The 21910-nt window shown below is 40.4% G+C and overlaps 1 protein-coding gene across 1 annotated transcript in view; it reads right to left on the reverse strand.

Annotated features, from left to right (window-relative positions):
* Nucleotides 1-21910, reverse strand: part of LAMA2 (laminin subunit alpha 2) — a 549054-nt gene that overhangs the window by 235942 nt on the left and 291202 nt on the right. Inside the window, exons 13-15 of the mRNA XM_048490901.1 lie at nucleotides 20503-20604; nucleotides 17872-18083; nucleotides 9966-10077 (exon numbers count right to left, since the gene is read on the reverse strand). Coding sequence (XP_048346858.1) covers nucleotides 9966-10077; nucleotides 17872-18083; nucleotides 20503-20604 — 426 coding nt within the window. The remainder of the gene's footprint in view (nucleotides 1-9965; nucleotides 10078-17871; nucleotides 18084-20502; nucleotides 20605-21910) is intronic.

Genomic DNA, 21910 nt, shown 5'->3' on the forward strand with positions numbered 1-21910 from the left:
ATGTGTCCTTTCCAAATCATTTTTATTTCTTAAGAAATTCTGCAACATCTTCCTTTTCAGTAGAGATACTTCCACATCACACCATAACACCATTCACTTTTAATTGTGTGCTATTTTATGCATAAAGTAAAAACCACAAGAAGCTGAAATATAGGTTTGCTGAAATATTCTATTATTCTTTATGAAGCCTATTGTTCCTTTTGCTGTCCTTTCAGAATAATGTAAAAGAAACTTTCCTGTTCACCCCTACTTGTTACTTTATCATCATGATACTAAAAAGATACATTAACTTCAGAAGCAATTCAATATAAAGATCTCTACTGTCAAATCACTACACTTTTCCTGAAGAACTCATAGTCCCTAAGGTAGTTAATTCAATTGCTTTGGTATGCCAAGGTGGTCTAAGTGCTGTCACTCAACCGTTACCAGGCATTGTCCTATAATACCATCATAGGACTCCACATATCCAAAACATGTGCACAGTCTTCAGATTTCTGTTGACATACGGCCTGACACCAGCTCATTTCCTCCTCCCCTTTTGTCCCAGAACCTTTTCTACCTACTGCAGCTCACCCAACAAGTCCTGCTGAACCCAGACTCCCCCAAGAGAGAGGAGACTGCCTTGCTGCTCTTGGGAGCGCCAAGGATGCCAAGCATGGCCCTGACTCCAACACTTAACTGCCTGATCTGAATACAGGCTGCCACCAGGGGACCCAGAAGGCTGGAGAGGAAAGGCTGGGGAAGGCAGGGAAATTGCTGTGGCTGCAATCTCCATTCTTCATTCCTCCAGGAGTTCAGGTGGGCTAGGCAAGGGAGGAGCAAGGCAAGGGAGGCCTACTCATAGGCAACCATACCTGGGTAGACCAACATCACACTAGCAGGGGACAAGAAGGGAGAGCAAGAACACTCACAGGACAGCCATATGCAATAGGGAAAAGGTGACACCGTAATAGAGGATGGAACACCTAGGGAATGGAAAACACCTGGAGAAAGGGATGTGAGAAGCAAGACACAATGGAATTGGAGAAAGAAGAAGATAAATACCACGTGCGAGGTGCCAGTCAGGAAGGAGATGGGAGTGTCTTAGCCAAGGAGCCTTAGCAACCAGAGGTGAATGAGGCAGATGCTATGGCAGCAAAAGAGCCTGACTCTGTTCTCTCTGCCCCACAGGCGTTTCGGGGAGAGATGGCACCCAGAGACAAATTGTGTCTGGGCACGCCCCGCCTGCGGGGTGGGGATCTGTCCCCTGCTGCCACCCCCCTTGCTCCTGGCTCCCAGGGAGCTGGCAGCCGGCAGTCCCTTCTGCCCTCCCCAGAGACTGTCATCTCTTGGCCTCTGAGAGCTGCTTTTATAAGCACTGAGGCCAGGGGAGGTTTTGGGGGTGTGTGGCCATGTCCCCCACATTGCTCTGGGGGTGTGGCCCTGTCTCTACCAGGCCCCGGCAACCATTACACATGGATGATGACATGGGCGGGGCGGGGGGCAGGAGGTGGGGGGGACAGTGCCTGGGCCCGATTTGGCAGCCCCATGTGACCAAATAATTTGTGCCCGGCAACATGGGTCACCCTATGTCGCCATTACCAGTACACCTCTGCTCTGCCCACTCTGAGTCTGTTCAAAGGATAAGGAAGTGAGAAAGGGCCATGATGGCCAAGAAGAACACAGTGGAAAGGCAGAGCAATTTTGACAAAGTGGTGGGGAATGTGGGCATTACCCACATCCTAGGTAAGTCGCTCCCACAGATTCCATTCCCAGCAGGGTAGACAGCTGACACAGAACCCTACAACCCAGACAAGTGCAGTTGCCCACATTCGAGGCAACATTCGAGGATCAGTTTGTCAACTCCTCAGAAGTCCTAGTAGGAGAAATGGATTTCACCCAGTTTCCCCAGTGGATGGCAGAACAACAGGCATGTCTTCTGAGAAATGTTGTGGCCCAACAACAAGAGGTGCAAGCAACCCTCATCAGGGATGTGTGCCACACCCTAGGACAGATGCACAGGGGCCTCGACAATCCCAATCTCTAGGAGAGAGTTCTTGGGGTTGGGAAACCAGCCTCTTTCACATAACTAAACTGGGACCAGAGGACATCATAGACACCTATTTTGAGGCTTTTGAGCACACTATGGAGGCTGCTAGGTGGTTCAAGGAGCAGTATGTTTTCATTATAGGCCTCTGTTTGATGGAGGAAGCTCAAGTGGCCCTTCCTAAGGGCAGTGGGGCAAACTACAGTACTCTGGAATGCTATGAGATCGCACCTGAAACATATTGGCAGGGGTTTCAGTCCACAAACTACAAGAAATGAGACAGGCCTAAGGCCTTGGATATTGCCTTCCAGTGGCTATGCCTGTTGTCAGAAGGGGAAAAACACATTACAGAAGAAGTGGTGCCAGAACACCTATTGCTCCCACCCTCTGAGCTGGAAATTGGGTGGCTTGTAGCAAGCCCAATATTCTGAAGGAGGCAACCACTCTATTACAAAATTTCCCAATGGCCAAGCCCAGGGATGGATCCAAGACACTAGTCAGACAGATAGAAAGGGAAACAGCTGCAAACTCCGGGACCCTGAAGAGAGTCTGAGCTGATAGCCAGCTGAGAGTCCCACATCCAGGTACCCTGGGGAAAGGAAAGGTCCCTCAAGGATGGGGAGGATCTCAGCTACTCCAACAAATTCTTCCTATCCCATGAAGTGAAAGACCAAGGGGGAATGAGGCAAAGGAAGCGGGAGATCCTGGATCCCACTACACATGTCCTGGAAAAGATACTGCAGCAGATTATAAAGGAATCAGTCTGTAAGTATCTGAAAGACAATTTGATGATCCAAAGAAGTCAGCACGGATTTGTCCCCATAGGTCCCCAAAGGTCCCTCCAGGCATTAAAAAAATTATTTCACAAGGCATTGAAAAGAACTCCCAAGAAAATACAAGACTGAACTTTATAAAGAAACAAGAGAATCCAACAAGGCAGTGTTTCTCAAACTTTTTCAGCTTGTCCTCCTTTAAGCTGAGTCTGCCTTCCCTAATCCAACACCAGCCATCTGTTCTGTAACAGACTGTGCTTCATGCCGTCTGGTGCTTTGTGCAATGGACTGTGTATCTGTAGGGAATGGATCCAACACTAGCATTAAAAAAGAGTAGAACAAGAAATTTCTGATCCCTTCCTAAAACCAATAAAATACAGCTGTTCTTCCTAAAGAATGCTGAGAAGATGAGAAGATATCAAGCAGCAATCAAATAAATCACAAGAAGAAATGAAATTAGGTCTATAGTCTCCTTTCCCAGAAACCTTTTTGTGTATGAGACACTTCCCTATGGGACAGCTCCACATTTCTGGGAATGTGTGTGAACATGCATTTAAGGAGACAGGGCTTTTCTGACCTGATTTTTTGGTTGGTTCTGACTAGTGGTGGGATTCAGCAGGTTCGCACCACTTCGGCAGAACCAGTTGTTAAAATGATGCTTGTAAACAACCATTATTTGAATCCCACCACTGGTTCTGACCCTATATTGATTCACTTTATCCTCCCATTTCTGTTCAAATTTTTGTGGCGTTAGTTTTTATTTGGTCCACTCCCGCCCAGAGAAGGATTCCAGTTTTTGTAAAAACCACTTTCACCCCCAATATTTTTTTGGAAGCCAATGTGAGTCACTCTTTCCGTCATGCTTAATGTTTCTGTTGGTGTGTTTTTTTTTGTCCCACCCATTCTCACCCATCTCCAGGCTGCTTTTTGATGATCGGACTACGGAGGTCAAATCACTCCCCCTCTTTCCCCCACCCTGAAGACAAGTGATTTCATTTTCTTTTTTAGTACCACTGATGACCCCACCAATGATGTCAGCACCCTCCCTTGAAAATCCTCATTATTGATGACATGTGCAGAAGAAAATAAACTGACTTCACCAGCTGTGAAAATGCAAAGAAAGGAGAGATGTGCAGACAAATTGTGCCCAAACTGATTCTAATGCTTGTGCAACAGCTCCTAAGAAAATCAGTATTAAGAGGAACAGATAGAAAAGCCCTGAGTTTTAACAGCATGGATCATCTCAACTGACCAACAGTGGGGAAAAGCTCCTACATAGCTACACTTTCATCCTTCATTCTTTACATAGTGGTGTAAGACTGCACCATGAGGAAGCAATATATGGATATGTGTGTGTTTGAGCAGCTAGGGAGCCTCTTTATACAAAATAGTCAATGGGCACAAATGTGTTGAGTCTGCCCATAAAAATATATCACATTAAATTCAATATATTGCATCATGGCATCTGTCAATAAAGGTGACATTTTTCATCAGCAAAAATTCTACTGTTTTATTTGCACTTCAAAATAACATGCAAGGCAGTAGTTTTAACAACCATGAATTTTACAAATAGTTTTATTTTGCTGAAAGTTCAGATATTCCTGGAGAACTTTCCAGACAAAGCACAACTTGTGCTAGTTACAACTGGTCTGTTAACATTCTTTAAGAAAAGGAAAAAATATGTATGTGTGAACTTTATGGATTCTCAAGGATTGTGCCAAATTTGAATTCAGACCTCTTTGAGACTGCATATCTCAACCTCAACTATAATGACCATGTTGTAGTTCTGTCATATTAAGCATTACTTCCTCTCATCAGGCATGAGTAAATACATTTATTTATATAAAGAAGGATAACTGTGCTGTAAGCTGTTCTGGGTCCCCACTGGGGAGAAAATGAAGGTATAAATATCCAAACTAAATAAATAAATACCCTGATGGCTCACGATGTATAAATTTTTAAAGCATATACATTAAAAATCTATTAAAATAAATTAAAAACACTTCCCTAAGTAAGCTGTCTTACCACTAAAGATTGCAAAAACACTTGAACTTATTTTGTGAGTCTTCTCAAACAAGATTAAATATGTATTTACTTGGCAGCAAGAAATCAAAAAATAGTCTGATTTGTTATGTTTATTTTTATACAAATAAATCTCTGGGAAAATGCTGTACCAAAATGAAAATAGATAAAACTATTTTATACACTTTGTGTTTACATACTCCATTTCTGTCCTTCCCTGAACAATTCAAAGTGTTTTCAGTATCTGCAAATCTTGCCATTTAATTAAAAGACATGCATCTAGTAAGGTCAGGTAAAACCAATAGCTTATCATCTCACCCAGTTCAAATTATGAGCAGGATGGTCATATCAAATTAGTGTAATATATGAATTCAATGAAATCATTATTTTTACTTGAATTAGAAGTTTTGTGTTGTACTAGGAACTGGATGTATAAATTATTTGCTTGGAAGGAAAGGCCACTCTTTTACTTAACAATGGTTTATGAAGTATGAGAAAGCAACAGCCTAATTTACTGTATATACTTGTGTATAAGTCGACCCACATATAAGTCAAGGCACCTAATTTTACTACAAAAAACTGGGAAAACTTATTGACTCGCGTATAAGTCGAGGGTGGGAAATGCAGCAGCTACTGGTGAATTTCAAAAATAAAAATAGATACCAATAAAATTACATTAATTGAGGCATCTGTAGGTTAAATGTTTTTGAACATTTATTTCAAAGAAAAACAGTAAACTAGCTCTGTAAGTGGAAAAGAGGGTCAACAAAAACAATATGGTCTCAACAATAACTTTAAAAGTACAAAAACCTTAGCTCAACCAGCAACCAAGCTAAAACACAAGAGTTAAAATCCTTCAAAACTGGATTTTTGGTCAGGGGAGGAATGTTTATGTTAGCAGTACCAACATTTCAGAGTATCTTTAGGAGACCCTCCTGATGATTCCACCCAGGTTTGGTGAAGTTTGGTTCAGGGGGTCCAAAGTTATGGACCCTCAAAATGTAGCCCCATCTACTATTATCTCCCATTGGAAACAATGGGGGATGGGAGCACCCACTTTGGGGATCCATAACTTTGGACCCTCTAAACCAAACATCACCAAAACTGGCTGGTATTAGCAAGAGATTATCCTGATGATACCAACCAGGTTTGGTGAAGTTTGGTTCAAGGGGTCCAAAGTTATGGACCCCCTGAACCAAACTTTACCAAACTTGGGTGGTATCATCAGGAGAGTCTCTTTAAAAAAAACCCTGAAATTTTGGTGCCACTAGTCTAAAAACTGCGCCCCCTGGTGGCCAACAAAGTAAAACCCTAAAATATTTTTTAAAATTCACCTGACTCGCATATAAGTTGAGAGGAGCTTTTTCAGCACAAATTCGACTTATATGCGAATATATACGGTATTTATTTACAATTCAATTTCTAGGCCACTTCCCCCCAAAGTGGGCCCAGGGAGGCTTACAACAATAAATTAAAATTACAATCAGTCCATTGTAAAAGGCACCACAAAGACCAATCCCTAACCACCTAAGGGAAATGAATTTAAGAGAAGGAAGGAAAGAGAGAAAGGAAGGAATGGAAATGGAAACAGAAGAAGCAGAAGGGAAAAGGGAGGCTAGTTCTGTTGGAATGCCATTGCTGCCCTCAACTGTAGGCCTGGTGAAACAGCTCCATCTTGTAGGTCCTGTGGAACTGTGATTCCACAGGGTACGGGTCTCATTTGATAGAGCAGTCCATCAGGTCAGAGTCAGAACCGAAAAGGCCCTGAAGCAAGTAAGAGGCCAGTAGCCTGGCCTGGTGTAGGTGGTAAAATGGCAGTTTGGCCACATTTGTGACTTGAGCCTCCATAGACAAGGAGGCATTAAATATTATACCCAAACTCTTGACAGTCAGCAAAGGTGTCAGCTGCACCCCAACAAGAGTTGGAAGGTGTCCCCCAGTTTCCCCAACCCAGCCACAGGACCTCTTGTTTTTGACAAATTTCAAAAAGAGTCAAATATGTGGTATGCCAGATATGCACAGAATCCAGATTGTGCACATAGTTGTAAACTGCCATAGCTGTGAACCAAAATCAGAACAAAAATGTTGTCCTTACATTTGTGAGAAGTTTTTTTTCAGTTGAGCATGGTACAAAAATGGTGTTAAAATTCTACATTGGAACTGCTCCTTTGTGTATACTCTCATTTATTTTGTACTTCTCAGGTCAAACACGTTTCTCAAACATTACAAAACCTTCATAACCGTCTTTAGATGGTCTATTTTTTGTGTTAACATTTAATGCAAGGGAGAAGCAAGAGTATTTGCTATGAATCAAGGTTCTGTGACCTAAATAAATAAATAAAATTTTGATGTGTTTTAAAGGAGCTGACAAGAAAATGCCTAGAGTGCCTACATAAATGGCATATTGCTTATTGTATTGTGAAACAGAACATTTGTGTTTTAAAATGCTTCCTTGGAGGCATGGGTTTGTTGTTAAAGAATTTTACATCCAAAGCTACCATGGGCAGCACCTTTATGATTCAGTTAAGCATATATGTACATTGGGGGCATATAGGCTAGATAATGTTTCAGTAAAAATACAGAAAACATAGAAATGTTACATTTATTGCCTTCAATAAGGCCCTCTCTAAACCAATCCCCCAAAATGGCAAACATCCCCCAAAATGAAAAAAAATGGAGAATCACGCAAACTTTGAAAAAGTGCAAAACTATATTTGGGAATTATAAAACAAAAATAAGATTAAATTCAATGCCCAGCTATAGAACAAAAATGATGTTGCATAACTACCAATTCAAAGACCAAACTAGACACTTTTTAAAAAAGTTGGGTCCCAGTTTCCTGGACTCAGCCAGTGTTCCCTGCAGGTGTGGTGAATGCTTTAAAAATAAGAGAGCCCATTTGGGTTCAGAATGCCACTTCAGGTTGAGGAAGAGCTTCTGCTCCCCCTCCAGGGTTTTTTCCTGTGCCCAAAGAATGCTGAAGGAGCTATTTCCTGGTTTTTGCCATTCTACGGAATATTCTACATGGAACTACAAAAAAAGGGAAAATAAATCTATCCTCATGCTGTTTCCACCCAGAAAATGGCATGGGGAGGGAGGCAGGAGTCTTTCATCCCCCTGTGATAGCACTGTCAAGCACAAACAGGTGCTGCCATTCCCCACAGGTGCTGTGTAGTTGAGGGAAACCTGAATGGGAATCAGGGGATCCACACTCTCTTTTTTGGCCCTAAGTGACTATCAAGCGCTCAGTTATACCTGTCATGCCCTCAGAGAAGCTCTTACTATTTTTTATTAAGTCTCAGTTATCCCTTCAGTTAGTATGGGTTTAGTTCCTTTTGTATAGTTTTCTAAGGGAGGCAACTTTAGTTAGATCTTGTCCCTTTAAGAAGCCCTTTATAGGCAGTCTTCCTTTCATTAACCAGTAGTGCTCCTGTTCAGTTTAGTTTAGTCTAAGATACAAGTGGAGCTGGAAGGCTGCAATACCTCTTACGTCTGAGGTGTATAAGGAGTATAAAAGTTTAAGGTGTATAAAGAGCATTAAGTCTAAGGTGTTACAAAAAGTAGAGTCCAGATAGTGGACACTGAAGAAACCAAGAGAAAGCACAGACAAAGTGGACTTTCTTGGAAGAAGTCAAGAATCAAAGTCTCAAGCTTCAAGTTGTTCCAGTCAAGCAAGTACTTTATTTTAGTCAGACCTTGGGAAGAGTTGGGTCTCAATTCTTCTATGATAAAACCTCTCCTTTTTTTAACTGTTACACCTTACTTGTGAATCTCCCATTCTGTTCTGGCAGAGTACAGGGCACCAAAGACTGTTTTACTTGGGGAACAGAACAACAGCTATTCAGACAATATTTAGCATTATTTGTAGCTTCCCAAGACTGAAATTTTGGAAAGTTTGTCTTCCACTGTAATGGCCTACTTCATGAGTGGAACTGCCTTTGAAACAATGCCCATGAGTGAGAAAATGCTGCATTGGCAGTGTAAAATCATAATGAAGAAAAAGTGAAAAATTATTTCACAAATCCATTAGGAAAAAATCCAAATGGATTTTCAAGTTGACAAAATGTTGTCTGTATAGGTCCAGTTGTATTGTGGGCTCTGTACTAAAGGTATCATTGCCCAATTCAGGAACACATGAACATTCTCACCATTCTTATTTCTGAAATAAGTTTTCTTTTCCTACATTAAGAATGCAATCATAAGAACATTTTTCTAGGTTTAAGCTGCACTGAACAATAAGGGACTGATTTCTGAGTAGACCTGCTCAGGGTTGGTCTCTAACAGCAACAAAGGGAAATATTGTTGTCAATGTTGATCATGGCTAACAGCAGTGCCTTTACTAGGCAGGGCAAGTACTAGTACTAATTATGTAAAGTTGCACCAATTTCCATAACTTCCCCACATAAGACTTGGGAAATTCCTCAAAAAAAAAAAAAAGGGTTCTCAGTTCCAATGAGCATCATCATCTCTCTCACACCCTTACCCAACATCACTCATCAACAATAGCCAACTCTCCTCTTAACTCATAAACTCAGATCTATGTTATACAATTCTATTTATTTATTTGTTTGTTCACAATACAATATAATGTCCAATAAATTACTTAAAACACATCTAAAAACATTTAAAATTCAATGTGCAGCATAACAAATCAGATAACAACAGTCTAGAACCCCATGTTGGTGGCATCTGGTCTTAAGGCCAGGAGGGGCTGGCAGCGCCCAAGATGGAACCGATATGGGGCACTGCCAGAAATGACAAAATATGGCAGGGCCTCATGAGGGGGCAGCCAATCCGTGGCCAGCCTCACCAAAAGCCCGGTGGAACAATAATTTCAGAAACTGGTTAGCAAAAACTCTGATCAGTTTGGAAGAAGGAATTTACTTTTGTGAGGCAGGAGTGCGGGAACAAAAGAAGCCAGCTCACTTTCTAAGCCAGCTCATGCAATGCATTAACCTTGAGTAACAGCTACATTCTAACCTACAAGATAGAAGGAAAACGAAGTATTTCTGTGTGATCTAAAATTAAAGAAAATTAAAATATATTGTTAATTCATTCTTCTGTTATCCTGCTTCCTGCCCTTGGAATTTCAAGTGTATTACTGCATTGGAGATGTATCAATTAAGGCACACTAATGTACTCACTTCACAAGAGGTACCAGAATAATGTGGAGGACACTGGCAAGCCTCTACAGCAGATGCATGTTTTTGCCCACTTGAAAAGTGATCAGCAGCTTCCAGGCTGACACCACTCAACCTAGAGTGTATGAATAAAACAGAGAGATTACCAGTTCATTCATGAGTAAAGTACGTCTCTTACATGTTTCTATAGCTAAATGAGGATGAAAACCTTGAACATTGAAATTGCCTACTGTTATTTATTGGTTTAAATGAAATAGCTTTTTAATTCTGTGGTCTTTCTCTCATTTGCCTTGACACTATCCATGATTAAATAACAACATATCCACATTAGACAACTGTTCTATAAGAAGTATCAATAGCACTCTGCTTAGTTCACATGCTGTATATTTTTACCTCCATTACAAACACACACAAAATCAGGCTTCTTGTCAAAGGCCAAGACTGAGGAATTGACAAAAAAAATCCTTTAAAAAGTAATGAAATCTTTTAGACAGATTATATCTCCATTTGTTCACAGAATGGGTTTCACAGAACCTAGAAACTTCAAGGCAGAATTGAGAGTGGTCTTCTGCTCTGTTGGGCAGTAGCCCTTACATGTTCAAGAAGAAGAGCTCTAGAATATTTTAAACTCTTTTGCTATTGGGGCACAGAAGCACACAGAATTAATCTGAATGGTGTCTGAATGGTGATGAACGGTGATGTCACTTATGGAAGAAGTGGTAACCTATAGCTAACCAAAGTCACTTCCTGATTTTTCCAGAAGTGACACCAGAGTGCAGATGACACACACACACACACACCATGTCCTGACCCCTGAAGCTCTTACCAGTTGCCAAGCACCACAGACAGGTAATCACATGTGATACAACAAAGCATTCTGATGCAAGATGATAAATAAGATTAGTATTCCAACTGGAAATTACTGAGAGATCATATAGTTGAAAATACTAGGGGTGCCACAATGAAATTTCTGGGCATAAAGGAAACCTGGAAATTGGAAATTGTCAGACCTTGTGTTTTGCTTTATATATCAATATACCTAATACACAACCTGGTCAAATCTGCAGATATTTAAATCTACAGATTGGATCCTTCACAACACAGACCTTCCTATAAACTGGAGAAGAGCCCAATGTTTGCAGAAAAATCTGAAATCTTAAAAAAAAAGACTTAAGTTAACCCTTTCCCAATAATCGAAGTAGTACCTGTAACTTTAAGAAATAGATGCCTTTTGTAGCTATTGCTAAGCAACCACAACATTATTGCCAATTGAAGCCTTAGTTTCTGTCAGTAAAAGTGGCTGGAGAAGGAAGGGCACTTTCCATGGCTGTTCTGGCTTTTGAGGGTGGAATCATTGTGCTAGACCTGGCAGCAATCACTGGGTGACTTGCTAGTATGTCACTTGTATGACTCACACAGGTCCAGTTTCTTGCCACTATTCACAAAATGTTCTTACAGCAAGACACCAGAAGAATTATGTCTGCACTGGCCCTAAATATTTTTTAGCTCTGATGGATCTGGACAAAGGTTTGCATTTTCCTATAGGGATAAATAATGTTCCAGTCTCATTGTGGACTTGTATTTAATGTGAGGCAAACGGAGTTTAGTAGAAATTAGAGAGAAATTTCTAATATTTTTAAAGACCAGGAGTAAATGAAACAATGAAACAATTTAAGGTGTCTAAACACAAAAATTTGCTGGTGTTCTTATTATCCTATTTGCTACTGAACCACAGATTGCCCCTTCCTAGTGCTTTGTAATACAATCTGAAACAATGAGAAACGGTTACCCACACAACATTTCACTCAATATTATTCCACATTTGTATTCAGTGAGTGGTTCCAATGTTCATTAGGTTTTGCTATTTGGTAAATGGTATTTTAATGTGTTTAGCAGTTTTTATTCGTTGAAAAAAGCTGCAGTGCAATTTTTCCCCACTTCAACGCAGTAATCTCTATTCCTCAGTGCCTACAGGCATTAAAGTACATAATGTTGGCAGTAATGGGACACTGGATCCTGAAGATACTTGAGAAATTCCAGCTTTGGGATCAAATATTTAATATGATTGCTAGTGTGGTAGACAACTGTTGACTTCTAAATGCAAACAAGATTTTAAAAGATGCAGTATTTGAAGCAATGAATGCATAGTTTACGATCTTTTATTACATTAACTGTTGGAAGTCAAGATTAACAAAAAAAAACTTATGCAGTACTGCATGAAAATCTCTAGGTCACATCATCAACATTTCATGCAACATTATTTCACAGTTGTATTCAGTGAATTGCACCAATTTTCATTAGACATTGGAATCTGAATATTGTCTACATCAGGGGTAGGGAACCTGCGGCTCTCCAGATGTTCAGGAACTACAATTCCCATCAGCCTCTGTCAGCATGGCCAATTGGCCATGCTGGTAGGGGCTGATGGGAATTGTAGTTCCTGAACATCTGGAGAGCCGCAGGTTCCCTACCCCTGGTCTACATGGACACTGACCCACTACCAGTGGTGGGATCCAAAAACTGTAATAACAGGTTCCAATGGTGGTGGGATTCAAACAGTGGTGCCGCTGCACATACGCACCTCCAGTCCCTATTGGGCAGGGAGGTTGCTTTAGTAACCCCTTCTCGGCACTCTGAAAAAATTAGTAACCACTTCTAGAGAAGTGGTGAGAACTGGTTGGATCCCACCTCTGCCCACTACACTTCCATGCTTCCTGATATCACTTGGGCCTAAATGCCCATCTTGAAACCAACATAAAATTCATTGTTACAAACTCTGCATGATTGCCACTCAGAGGCGAATTCCGCACGGGCTCAAATCAATGGTGTGAGGACGGTAAAAACACCATTTTGGGAAAAACTTTGCACAGCTACCACTGCTGAAGCGAAGCTGCAACGTCCTATTTCCCCCAAACCGGCGTGACTTGGTAAACGAGTGAGTATTTTAAAAAACGCCGTTCTGCAAACAGTAGGCACTTTTGCTTCAGCCACGCTTGCATGTTTTTTAAATTTCTGGCTCACTTCCACATAGCCACGCGGGCACACAGGGTTGTATCGGGGTCTTGCGGGATGTCAGCATGGCTGTGGGGGTTCATGTGTGCATTCCTGCATAGCTACAGGGAGGGGGGTTTGTTGGGCCCAACAAAAAACCCACGATGCAGCTCTGGCCCATCTAGTTCAGGGCACATTTCCTTCTTACCCAACAGTAATATGAGTGACACTTCTAAAACCAAGACTATGGGCAATGCTAAATGTTTTGGCTACAGATTTTCAGGAAAGCGTCTGTCATGGTCATTTGCATATCCAGTCAGAGCAATGAACTTTTCATTGACTATGTCATCCTACAAGAAGCAGGACTGCAGGTAGGGTGACAGGTGGTCCCCTCCTTTCCTTCCAAGTTTGCTTTGTAGCAGTTATGCTGTGAAATTTCCCCACCATAATTCTTTTTTTCTTTTACAATCTTGTAGCTACTTGAAACACTAAGGATAAGAAACAAAATAGTTCTGAATGAATTTCTGAAGATAAATCTGAAAGACCACAAAGCGGTAAAATAGCATGAGTGCTTCAGAAGAAAGCTGTGTACATAAAAGAAAAAAGGAGAGAGACAAAGATTACAGTGAACAAAGACCTTGAAATGAATGAAGAGACAAGAGGTGCAAAAAAAGGACTGGAGTTGGGGGCGGGGGGTGAGGAGAAAGAGGCAGGAGAAACACCATAGCTTTAGTCTCAACTGGACTTGATGGCAAGGGGAAAAGTATGTATTAGATGTGGGGTGAAAAGCCACAAGGGAAAAAGGCTACACAGATGAGAATATCACAGTTTGATATGTGACTGTCAGAGAGAAGGTGCACACCGCGAAAGGAAAAGTAAAACCAAAGAAAGAAAAAAGGAGGAGGTGACAGTGTCACAGAAGGGAAAAAACAATAAAGATTGGGCAGTATTTTTTACTTGGACAAAAAGGTAGAAGGATCAAAAATAAAGTTTTAATGACAATTACATATTCTGAGGAGAGCATAGTAATTCACTAGATTCAGTTTCGTAGATGGATATTCAATTTTACAAAAGCAGACAATTTTCCTGAATTCTCCTTATGTCTGCTTCTATCTAAGGTTCAATCTTTTCTTTTCTTTTTTCTTCCCCCCTCTTTAGAAGGGTTTTAATAAGGGTTTTATTGCTGGACGCCCTTTTATTGTATTGACCGCTGTGTTTTAATGTAATGGGTTTTGCTGTATGTGTTGTGAAGTTCTGTTGTGCACTGCCTAGAGTCCTTCGGGGGTAGGGCGGTATACAAAACCCAATAATAAATAAAAATAAATATAAATAAATCCAGGGGAAGGCGGGGGAATCACCATTGGGAGGCAGCATGGCCATACACTGGTGGAAATGAACTCCCCAGGACAGTTACCTCAGCAGAGCAGGAAATCCACTGGCGGGCAGCTGCTACAGCCCACTGAGACTCTTGGACTTGGTGCAGAGTGTTAGGTTGAACTTAGGATTTTAGGATATCTAGCAAGAACTGTATTTAGGTTTTTTTAGGATATCTAGCAGGAACTGCACGTGTAGTGTAGGTGGGGTGAGTTTTTAATCCTAGGTCTTTTAGACTAGTGTTTGGTTAGGATGTCGCCATCTGAGTCCCTTCTAAGTTGTTATTATTTGATTATCTATAATGCTGATGTTATTAATGTTTGATGTTATTAATTTTGATTCTAGGAAATATTTATTATAGTGGCTAAGATGTCATGATATTATGATGGTATGCTATTATATTGGCTATATTATGAGCATTGTTGATAGTGATGTGTTATGTTGTTGTTATTGATGTTATGATTATTACTGCTGTATATTATGCTTGTTCTATATTGTTGTACACCACCCTGAGCCTTCCAGGGGAGGGCAGTATAGAAATTAAAAATTCAATTCAATGTCAGTGCCCCAGCATAGCGTGATCATTCTGGAGGCATAGCCTGAGGTGGAGCCAATCTTAGTCAACTGCCGCCCCATCTTTGGATACGCAGCAGCCTGGGGCATGGACTTAAGCCACCCTTTTGGGCAATATCAGCCCATTGGACCCAATGGAGGACTTCTCGGTGGTAAGGGGGTTGTATTCTGCCTCCCCACATCACCAACAAGCACTCTGAAGGTGGCACAGTAGTATTGCAGTGGCACCAGCACCAGCTGCTGTAGACTCTGGATTGGGCTGCCTCTCTCTGTTAAAGGGAAAATAATTGAAGTTTCAATGTGTGAATATTTGCAGATTGCTAGGGACAGAGAGAAAGCAATAGATGCTGAAAGTACATCAGAAAGCATAATTGAATGTGCATGTCTTTAGCGTTACATGCTTTAAATAGGAGTAATGCAATATTCTCAGTTCTGATGCTTTTCAATAAACTCGCACAAATGGTCAACATGCAAACACCAGCTGGGTGCTAAAATGAGCATCAGTTTCTGCAACTGATTTTCAAAGGGAGAAGCAAGAACCCCAAATGAGCAGAAGCTGCTTCAAAAAGCAACAATATTCTAGATATTCCACAACTTTTTCATGGATATCCACAAATATGAGACCGACAGGTTTTTCACATCCCCAGATGAAAAGTAATGATCAAAGATAAAGACATGGTCGAGTATCACAGCGCACAAATTGGCTTGGAAAACTAGAACATACATCTTCAAAAGGCAGAGACCCAACTACAGACAAAATCTGGGAATCATAAATGCTCGAGAAGTGAGAAGGAGAGTGAGTTGATACTAAAATCAACAAAAAGGATAAACCAAAGTTTTTGAAAAGAGCAATAAAGATCACATCAGTGAGTTTAGATCACAGGGATGGAAGCCAAATTTTAGAGCAAAAGAGAGCAAATGTGAAAGTCAGAAAGTCAAGTGACAGCTGCAGATACTACACTCCAGGAATAAGAAGTAAAAGGAAATAAATTTATAGAAGAGAGGAAACAAGAAGAGAATTTTCTTAAAGTTGATGTCAAACTTTCAGTCTGCCAATTTTTCTATTAAAATGGTGCCTCCAGAAGTTGTTTTTCACCCAAGAGAGAAAAAAAATGTGTAGTCAAAAAATGCTGCTTTATAATAGAAGATGATTCTTAGAAGAAATTCATCCAGAGCAGCATTTTGTTAAAGAAAACATCAAAGACAATCAAGAATTAATTACTATTTGTAATGTAAAGCTTTAAGAAGGCGGTGGTGTAATGCTAAAGTGATGATGGAATGAGGGAGAAAACTGACTGAATATTTTTAGCAGGGAGGTTGATCTGCCCTCTGTGGATTTGGTTTTTGTGTGCAATAAGAAAAAATGAAGTTGGTCCACAGAGGGCAGATCAATCCAACGCTTTTCAATGGGCGGCAGACCCGTCTTCCGAGCAGCTAAGATTCTCTTCTGTTTGTCTGTGTATATAGCTCTTCATTAAAAAAAAAAAAATAGGGAAACTATATATTGCCAAAATCGGCCAGACCAGCTGAGTACTTTTGGGGCTGAAAAAGTTCCCAGGATCAGAGCCTGCAGAGCAACTGTCCTGGGACAACCTTCAGCAAATGGAGGCAGGAAGAATCCCTTCAGTTGCACACACACTGTTGGATACAAGCTGAGGGTGAAACCACAAATCTAGGCTCAAATCTAGCCAACTATGGATAGCTCCATTAGACATAACCACATCTTATGTCAATAAGTGGTGTCAAATATAATTCATTTTGTCTTTCTTGAACCTTTTGCCAACCTTTGTTGCAAACGAGGAGTACAGACTCTGGCATTATGGGGTGGGGAGTTGTCTCTGTCCACTTTCTCCACACCATACATAATGCTATAGAGCTGCACCATTTCATCTCTTGGTTACCCTTTTTCTAACCCCATACGCTCAGACACTTTCAGCCTTGCTTAATAGGGCAGGTGCCCAAGCCTTGGATTACATCACTTGCTGTTTCCTGTTATTTTCACAGCTCCTCAGTATCCTTATGTGGTGACCAGAACAGTAAATAAATGAGGTTGTACCAGGGAATTGTAAAAGGGCATTACTATACTATTGTTTTTTTCGCTAATCCTAGTAAGAAATGTGTCTTTTCATCGCTGGTATATGCTCAGTCAGATTTCCACAACTCCAAGGTCTTTTTCTAGGTCTGTCAGTACAATTACAAAGTACACCTATACATACATGGAATTAAGATTTATTGCCTTAACATGCACCATTCTGTAGTTACACTGTATTTTATCTGCCAGGTCTTTGCCCGTTCAGAGCTCTTCCCAAATCCTTTGCGTTTTTACGTTCCTGAAAATTGGATATCACCCAATTCAGTGATCATAAGGAGGCTCACCACCTGCTAACAGAGAAGTTGATGGGGTCCAGGTCAAAGTATTAAGCTGAAGACAGAAACTACATCTAGTATCTCTAGTTTAAAGTAACATGGGAAATGAAATGCTGAGTCAAAGTGAATGGTGATCTGGCTGTAAAGAAGCCAGTTCTATTTCAGAAACCTAGACAACAATTTACAGTGACAAACTGCAATTATTTGCCACATCTAGTATTTCAACTCTGGAACTATATGTAATATTCCATTTTAATAAACCATCTGGAGTTCAACATTTTTTTAAAAAACCCATTTTGTATAGAAGCTGACATTGTCAGCTATTTTCTTTGACTGGAGCCCTAGCATTAATAGTGCTGACACAGTTATGAATCTCAATATGACCAAAAACCCAGGCACTGGAAATTGCTCACATGCACTGAACTGCTATAATATTTTCTTCACTGTACACCATATATTAAGTACAAAGTTAGCTGCACCTGAATGAAGAGTGAAGATATTGACCACAAACTGTGATCCACCTTCTCAAAAGCACTTCAATTATGAATACAGAAAATATTTTACCATAATGCCTGTAGAAAAAAAATGCAGTTTTAAAAATTACCTGTAGATGGCATTCATCCCATAGCTGAACGTGGCTCTTATAAGGAGCCTCTTTATGTTTGTCAGCACAGTCATGAATTCCCTTTTGCTGATCGGCGAGTCAGTACCATGCAGCATAAATAAATCATGCTTCAGCAAGACTTCTTCAGTGTGTTCTTCAAATGGATTCAGATGAATTCCCTCTTGTGATGTACTGATTCTCAAGTCACTTCCCTAGTAATTATAATAAATGATATGGGCGCAAACATTTTCAGGAAACAACTTAGCTTGCTACGATCCTGTGCAGAGCATAACACTTTGGGACAAAGTTCTGGGACCAAGAGTATTCATACATATGATATATAGCTGAGAATTTAGTGCTAATATGGAAACTTAGCTGATGATGCGACAGAATAATACATGAAAAAATATCTATACTCTTTTGCATGCCAGTGTACCAGTTTTGCATTATTGCCAAAAAAAAATGCTTTCTAGTACAGCACACATTTCTACCATCTCCCATTTTGTCCTTACAACAAGCCTGTGTCATAGCTTAGTATGCAACATAACTTGTGTCCAAGTTGAGCGGGAATTCGAATACAGGACTCCTCAGTTCTGGTTTGTGCTGGATCTCCTTAAGTTCCTTATCAATTATACAGAGATAGAATGACAATAGTGCAGTTATATTAGCTGCCTGTATGGTGTCATCTTTATTATATTTATAATATTATCCCAAACATACATACTAAAAATAACTTCTGCTGGAATAACTAACTGCTATTGAATCAAATTGATTTAATCATGAACTCAATTGCACTTCCTGTAATGCCTCTTGCCATTAAAAACCACTTAATACTTAACTAAGACTTTTTCTACATTGCAACAATACTCTATTTGGCTTTCACTGCCATGGTGAATGCCACTTCGGGCTTAAAAATAATGGCATTTGACATATTGTTATAGCATGATAACTAGGAGTGTACATGCAGTAAAGCTAGACACTCTACCCCCCAAAAGCTAAAAAAAAATGGCTGAAAAAGGTAGCTGGTAATCCTGATAAAACTGAAAAAATTGCTTTTTTACAGGATCATTCCAGAATTGCCAGCTACTACAGCAGAAAAGAAAGAAACCCCTTTTTAAATAAAAAAATATTTAGCACGTTCACACCAAATTCTGCAACAATTTAAATTGTAAATTCCCCCTACCTTCTGCTCCAGTATATCTTATGGAGAGCCAGTTCGGAGAAATAGTTAGAGCAGAGGGAGGGGAAACTGTGCCCGGGGTGTGCATGGGCCTTGCGCCCCTGCCGTGGTGTTGCCTGCCCCCAACCCACCCTTAACGCCTCTGCCATGCCCCCTCAATGGGCCGGTTATGCCTCCGCCACTCCTCCGCCCAGGGTGTTGCACCCAAAAGACTCTAATCTGGAGAACCAAGTTGGATTCCCCACTCCTCCATATGAGTGGCATACTCTAAACTGGTGATCTGGATTTGTTTCCCCATTTTTCCACATGAAACCTGCTAGGTGACCTTGGACTAGTCAGTTTTGTCAGAAGTCTATCAGCCTCACCTACCTCATAATATGTCTGTGGTGGAGAGGGTAAAGGAAGGAGTCGTAAGTTATTTTGAGAATCCTTGTGGTATAGAAAAGGGGAGTATAAATCCAACTCTTTTTCTTTCTGAGCTCCAAGGAAGCTGTTTTAAAGGGAGAGACACCAAATTTTCAGCTTAGCTTCTAGTGACTCTTCTTATAAGAACTCCCAATTTTATGGGCCTCCATTTTTCTTCCATTGGAAATAATGATAGATGGGGGCATCTCTTTGGGGGCCCATAAAATCGGATCACCTGACCACTCTTGGGGGTCTTCTAAATAGAGTTTCCAAAGCTATGCTGAACATTTGCTATACTGACCTTAAAAAACAGTGTCCCCCCCCAACCGAGCACGGAAAGATTTCTCATAAGATATGGAGAGGTTTTTTTCAGACCCACCCCCTCCAAAAAAAATCCCTGAAAAAAATCTATATTGGTATAGGGATCTGGGAATATTCAGGAAACCGGAAATTTTTTAGATCTAATATATAGTCCAGGCTAGCCTGATCAAATAATCAGATCTCATGCTAGCCTGATCTTATCAGGGTCAACCGCGGCAAGTATTTGGACAGAAGACCTTAGAGGATATCAGGATCGTGACACAGAAGCAGGCAATGGCCTCTCTTGCCTTGAAAACTACACTAGGGGTCATCATAAATCAGATGGGACTTGAAGGCAAAAAAATTACATTATAACAATCAATCAGGAGCTCAGAATCAACTTCTTTAATTTTTCTCCAACAGGTCTGTAGCCTTTTTCATTTTGGAGATTTGTTGTGGTTTGAATGTCACAACAAATCCCTGTGGGGAAGCAGCCCAAGACTGTCCAATGGCATCTGTGTATATCTATGCTGTTAATGTTTGTCTTTTCCTTTCCATTCTCCTTCCACTGTCTTTACACAACCTAAATTAAATTGGAATGTATATTATCTTGGTTTCTACAAATTATTAAAGTGGTTTAAATTCTTGTTTAGTCATATGAATTCATCTCATTTTCTTACCACTGAAAATCTGCCCCTAATGAATCATTCCCACACTGAACAACACACCAAGTGGTGAAATGGTACCTCTATGATGACATCCGACTGAAGCATCGCTTCGGCAGCATCTTCTTCACCAGTGAGATCATATGAAATGGTAAATTTCAGAAGGCCTCCAGCAGCTGTTATCTGCAGAAAAGATCACGTAGCAGAAAACATGCCTTTAACCATTTTATACTATTCTACTCCAATTACAGCACTTTCAAGGGGAAAGACTTTGAATGTAGTGAAAGGACATGTGGATGATATAGAGCCCCAAGGAAAGAGTCATTATGAACTTCTCATTCACCCCTCAGAACCCATTGCTTCTACGCTCCAAAGAAGCTGTAAGTGCCTTTGGACACAGGTTGAAAATCTATGCATGCTTGCATATCTTTCCCCCAAAGGTCTGGCATGAAGGAGATTATTCTGTAATGATAGCATATGCTACACTACGATAATTCTAGCAACCCAGACCTTTACATTCTAATTTTCCTCATTTTGAAAAATAAAAACTTCATGTACAAAATATAATCTCCAGTTTTTGTTCAACTGGTACTTAATTGTCAAAAATAGCCAGAGTTGGATGCTATTCTTCTGCTTCTTTTCTTTCTCTCGCCTCCCAATGTCCAGACTGGTACAAATGACTGGTTCCCAGTCCCCCTGATAATTAGGCTGCTATGACAGACAATTTAAAATGGAGGGAAGAGGAGTATTTATCTGCACCTAGGAAATAAAACTTTAATTTAAAAGAATGCCACAGTTCTTTCTTTTTTCCTTCCTATAGGCATACTTATTGACACACTGCCACCTCCTTTAGATTTGCCACTAATTTGCCACTAATAACCAAATCTTTGATAGACAACGATCATGACATACCAAAGGAAACAAGTGGACAGAACAGATAAATGTCAGAACTAGACAAAAGTGTTAACAGCAAATACAGTAGCACTGCTTTGTTCCTTCCACTGGACAAGTGTGAGAAGAGTAAAGGAAGCCATCCTTCATTTTTAAGTGGAACAAAAGGTCTAGGAGTAGAACCTTCCTTTCCCTCCCTTTCCCATATTGCTGACCAATATAGAAGTTATGTGAGCAGTCTGCAAGGAAGGGAATTGTTTGATTATTCTCAAGGCTGTTTCAATGGGACAAATGCATCATCATTCGGCATACATTAACCCCCACTTGTGCAAATGAAACAAAAACAAAATGGGGGGGGGGGAAGAGCTTTTGTTGTGAGTGTTACACACTTTTAATGAAAAATAAATCAGGTTTTCAAGAGAATGGGTCACTTCAGTGTCCTTTACAAACCATGGACCTAAATGAAAGACAGAAAGAAAGAAAGAAAGAAAGAAAGAAAGAAAGAAAGAAAGAAAGAAAGAAAGAAAGAAAGAAAGAAAGAAAGAAAGAAAGAAAGAAAGAAAGAAAGAAAGAAAGTGCTGACTAACTACCTCTCAAT

Source organism: Sphaerodactylus townsendi, linkage group LG01 (assembly GCF_021028975.2).
Source record: "Sphaerodactylus townsendi isolate TG3544 linkage group LG01, MPM_Stown_v2.3, whole genome shotgun sequence".
Taxonomy (NCBI): domain Eukaryota; kingdom Metazoa; phylum Chordata; class Lepidosauria; order Squamata; family Sphaerodactylidae; genus Sphaerodactylus; species Sphaerodactylus townsendi.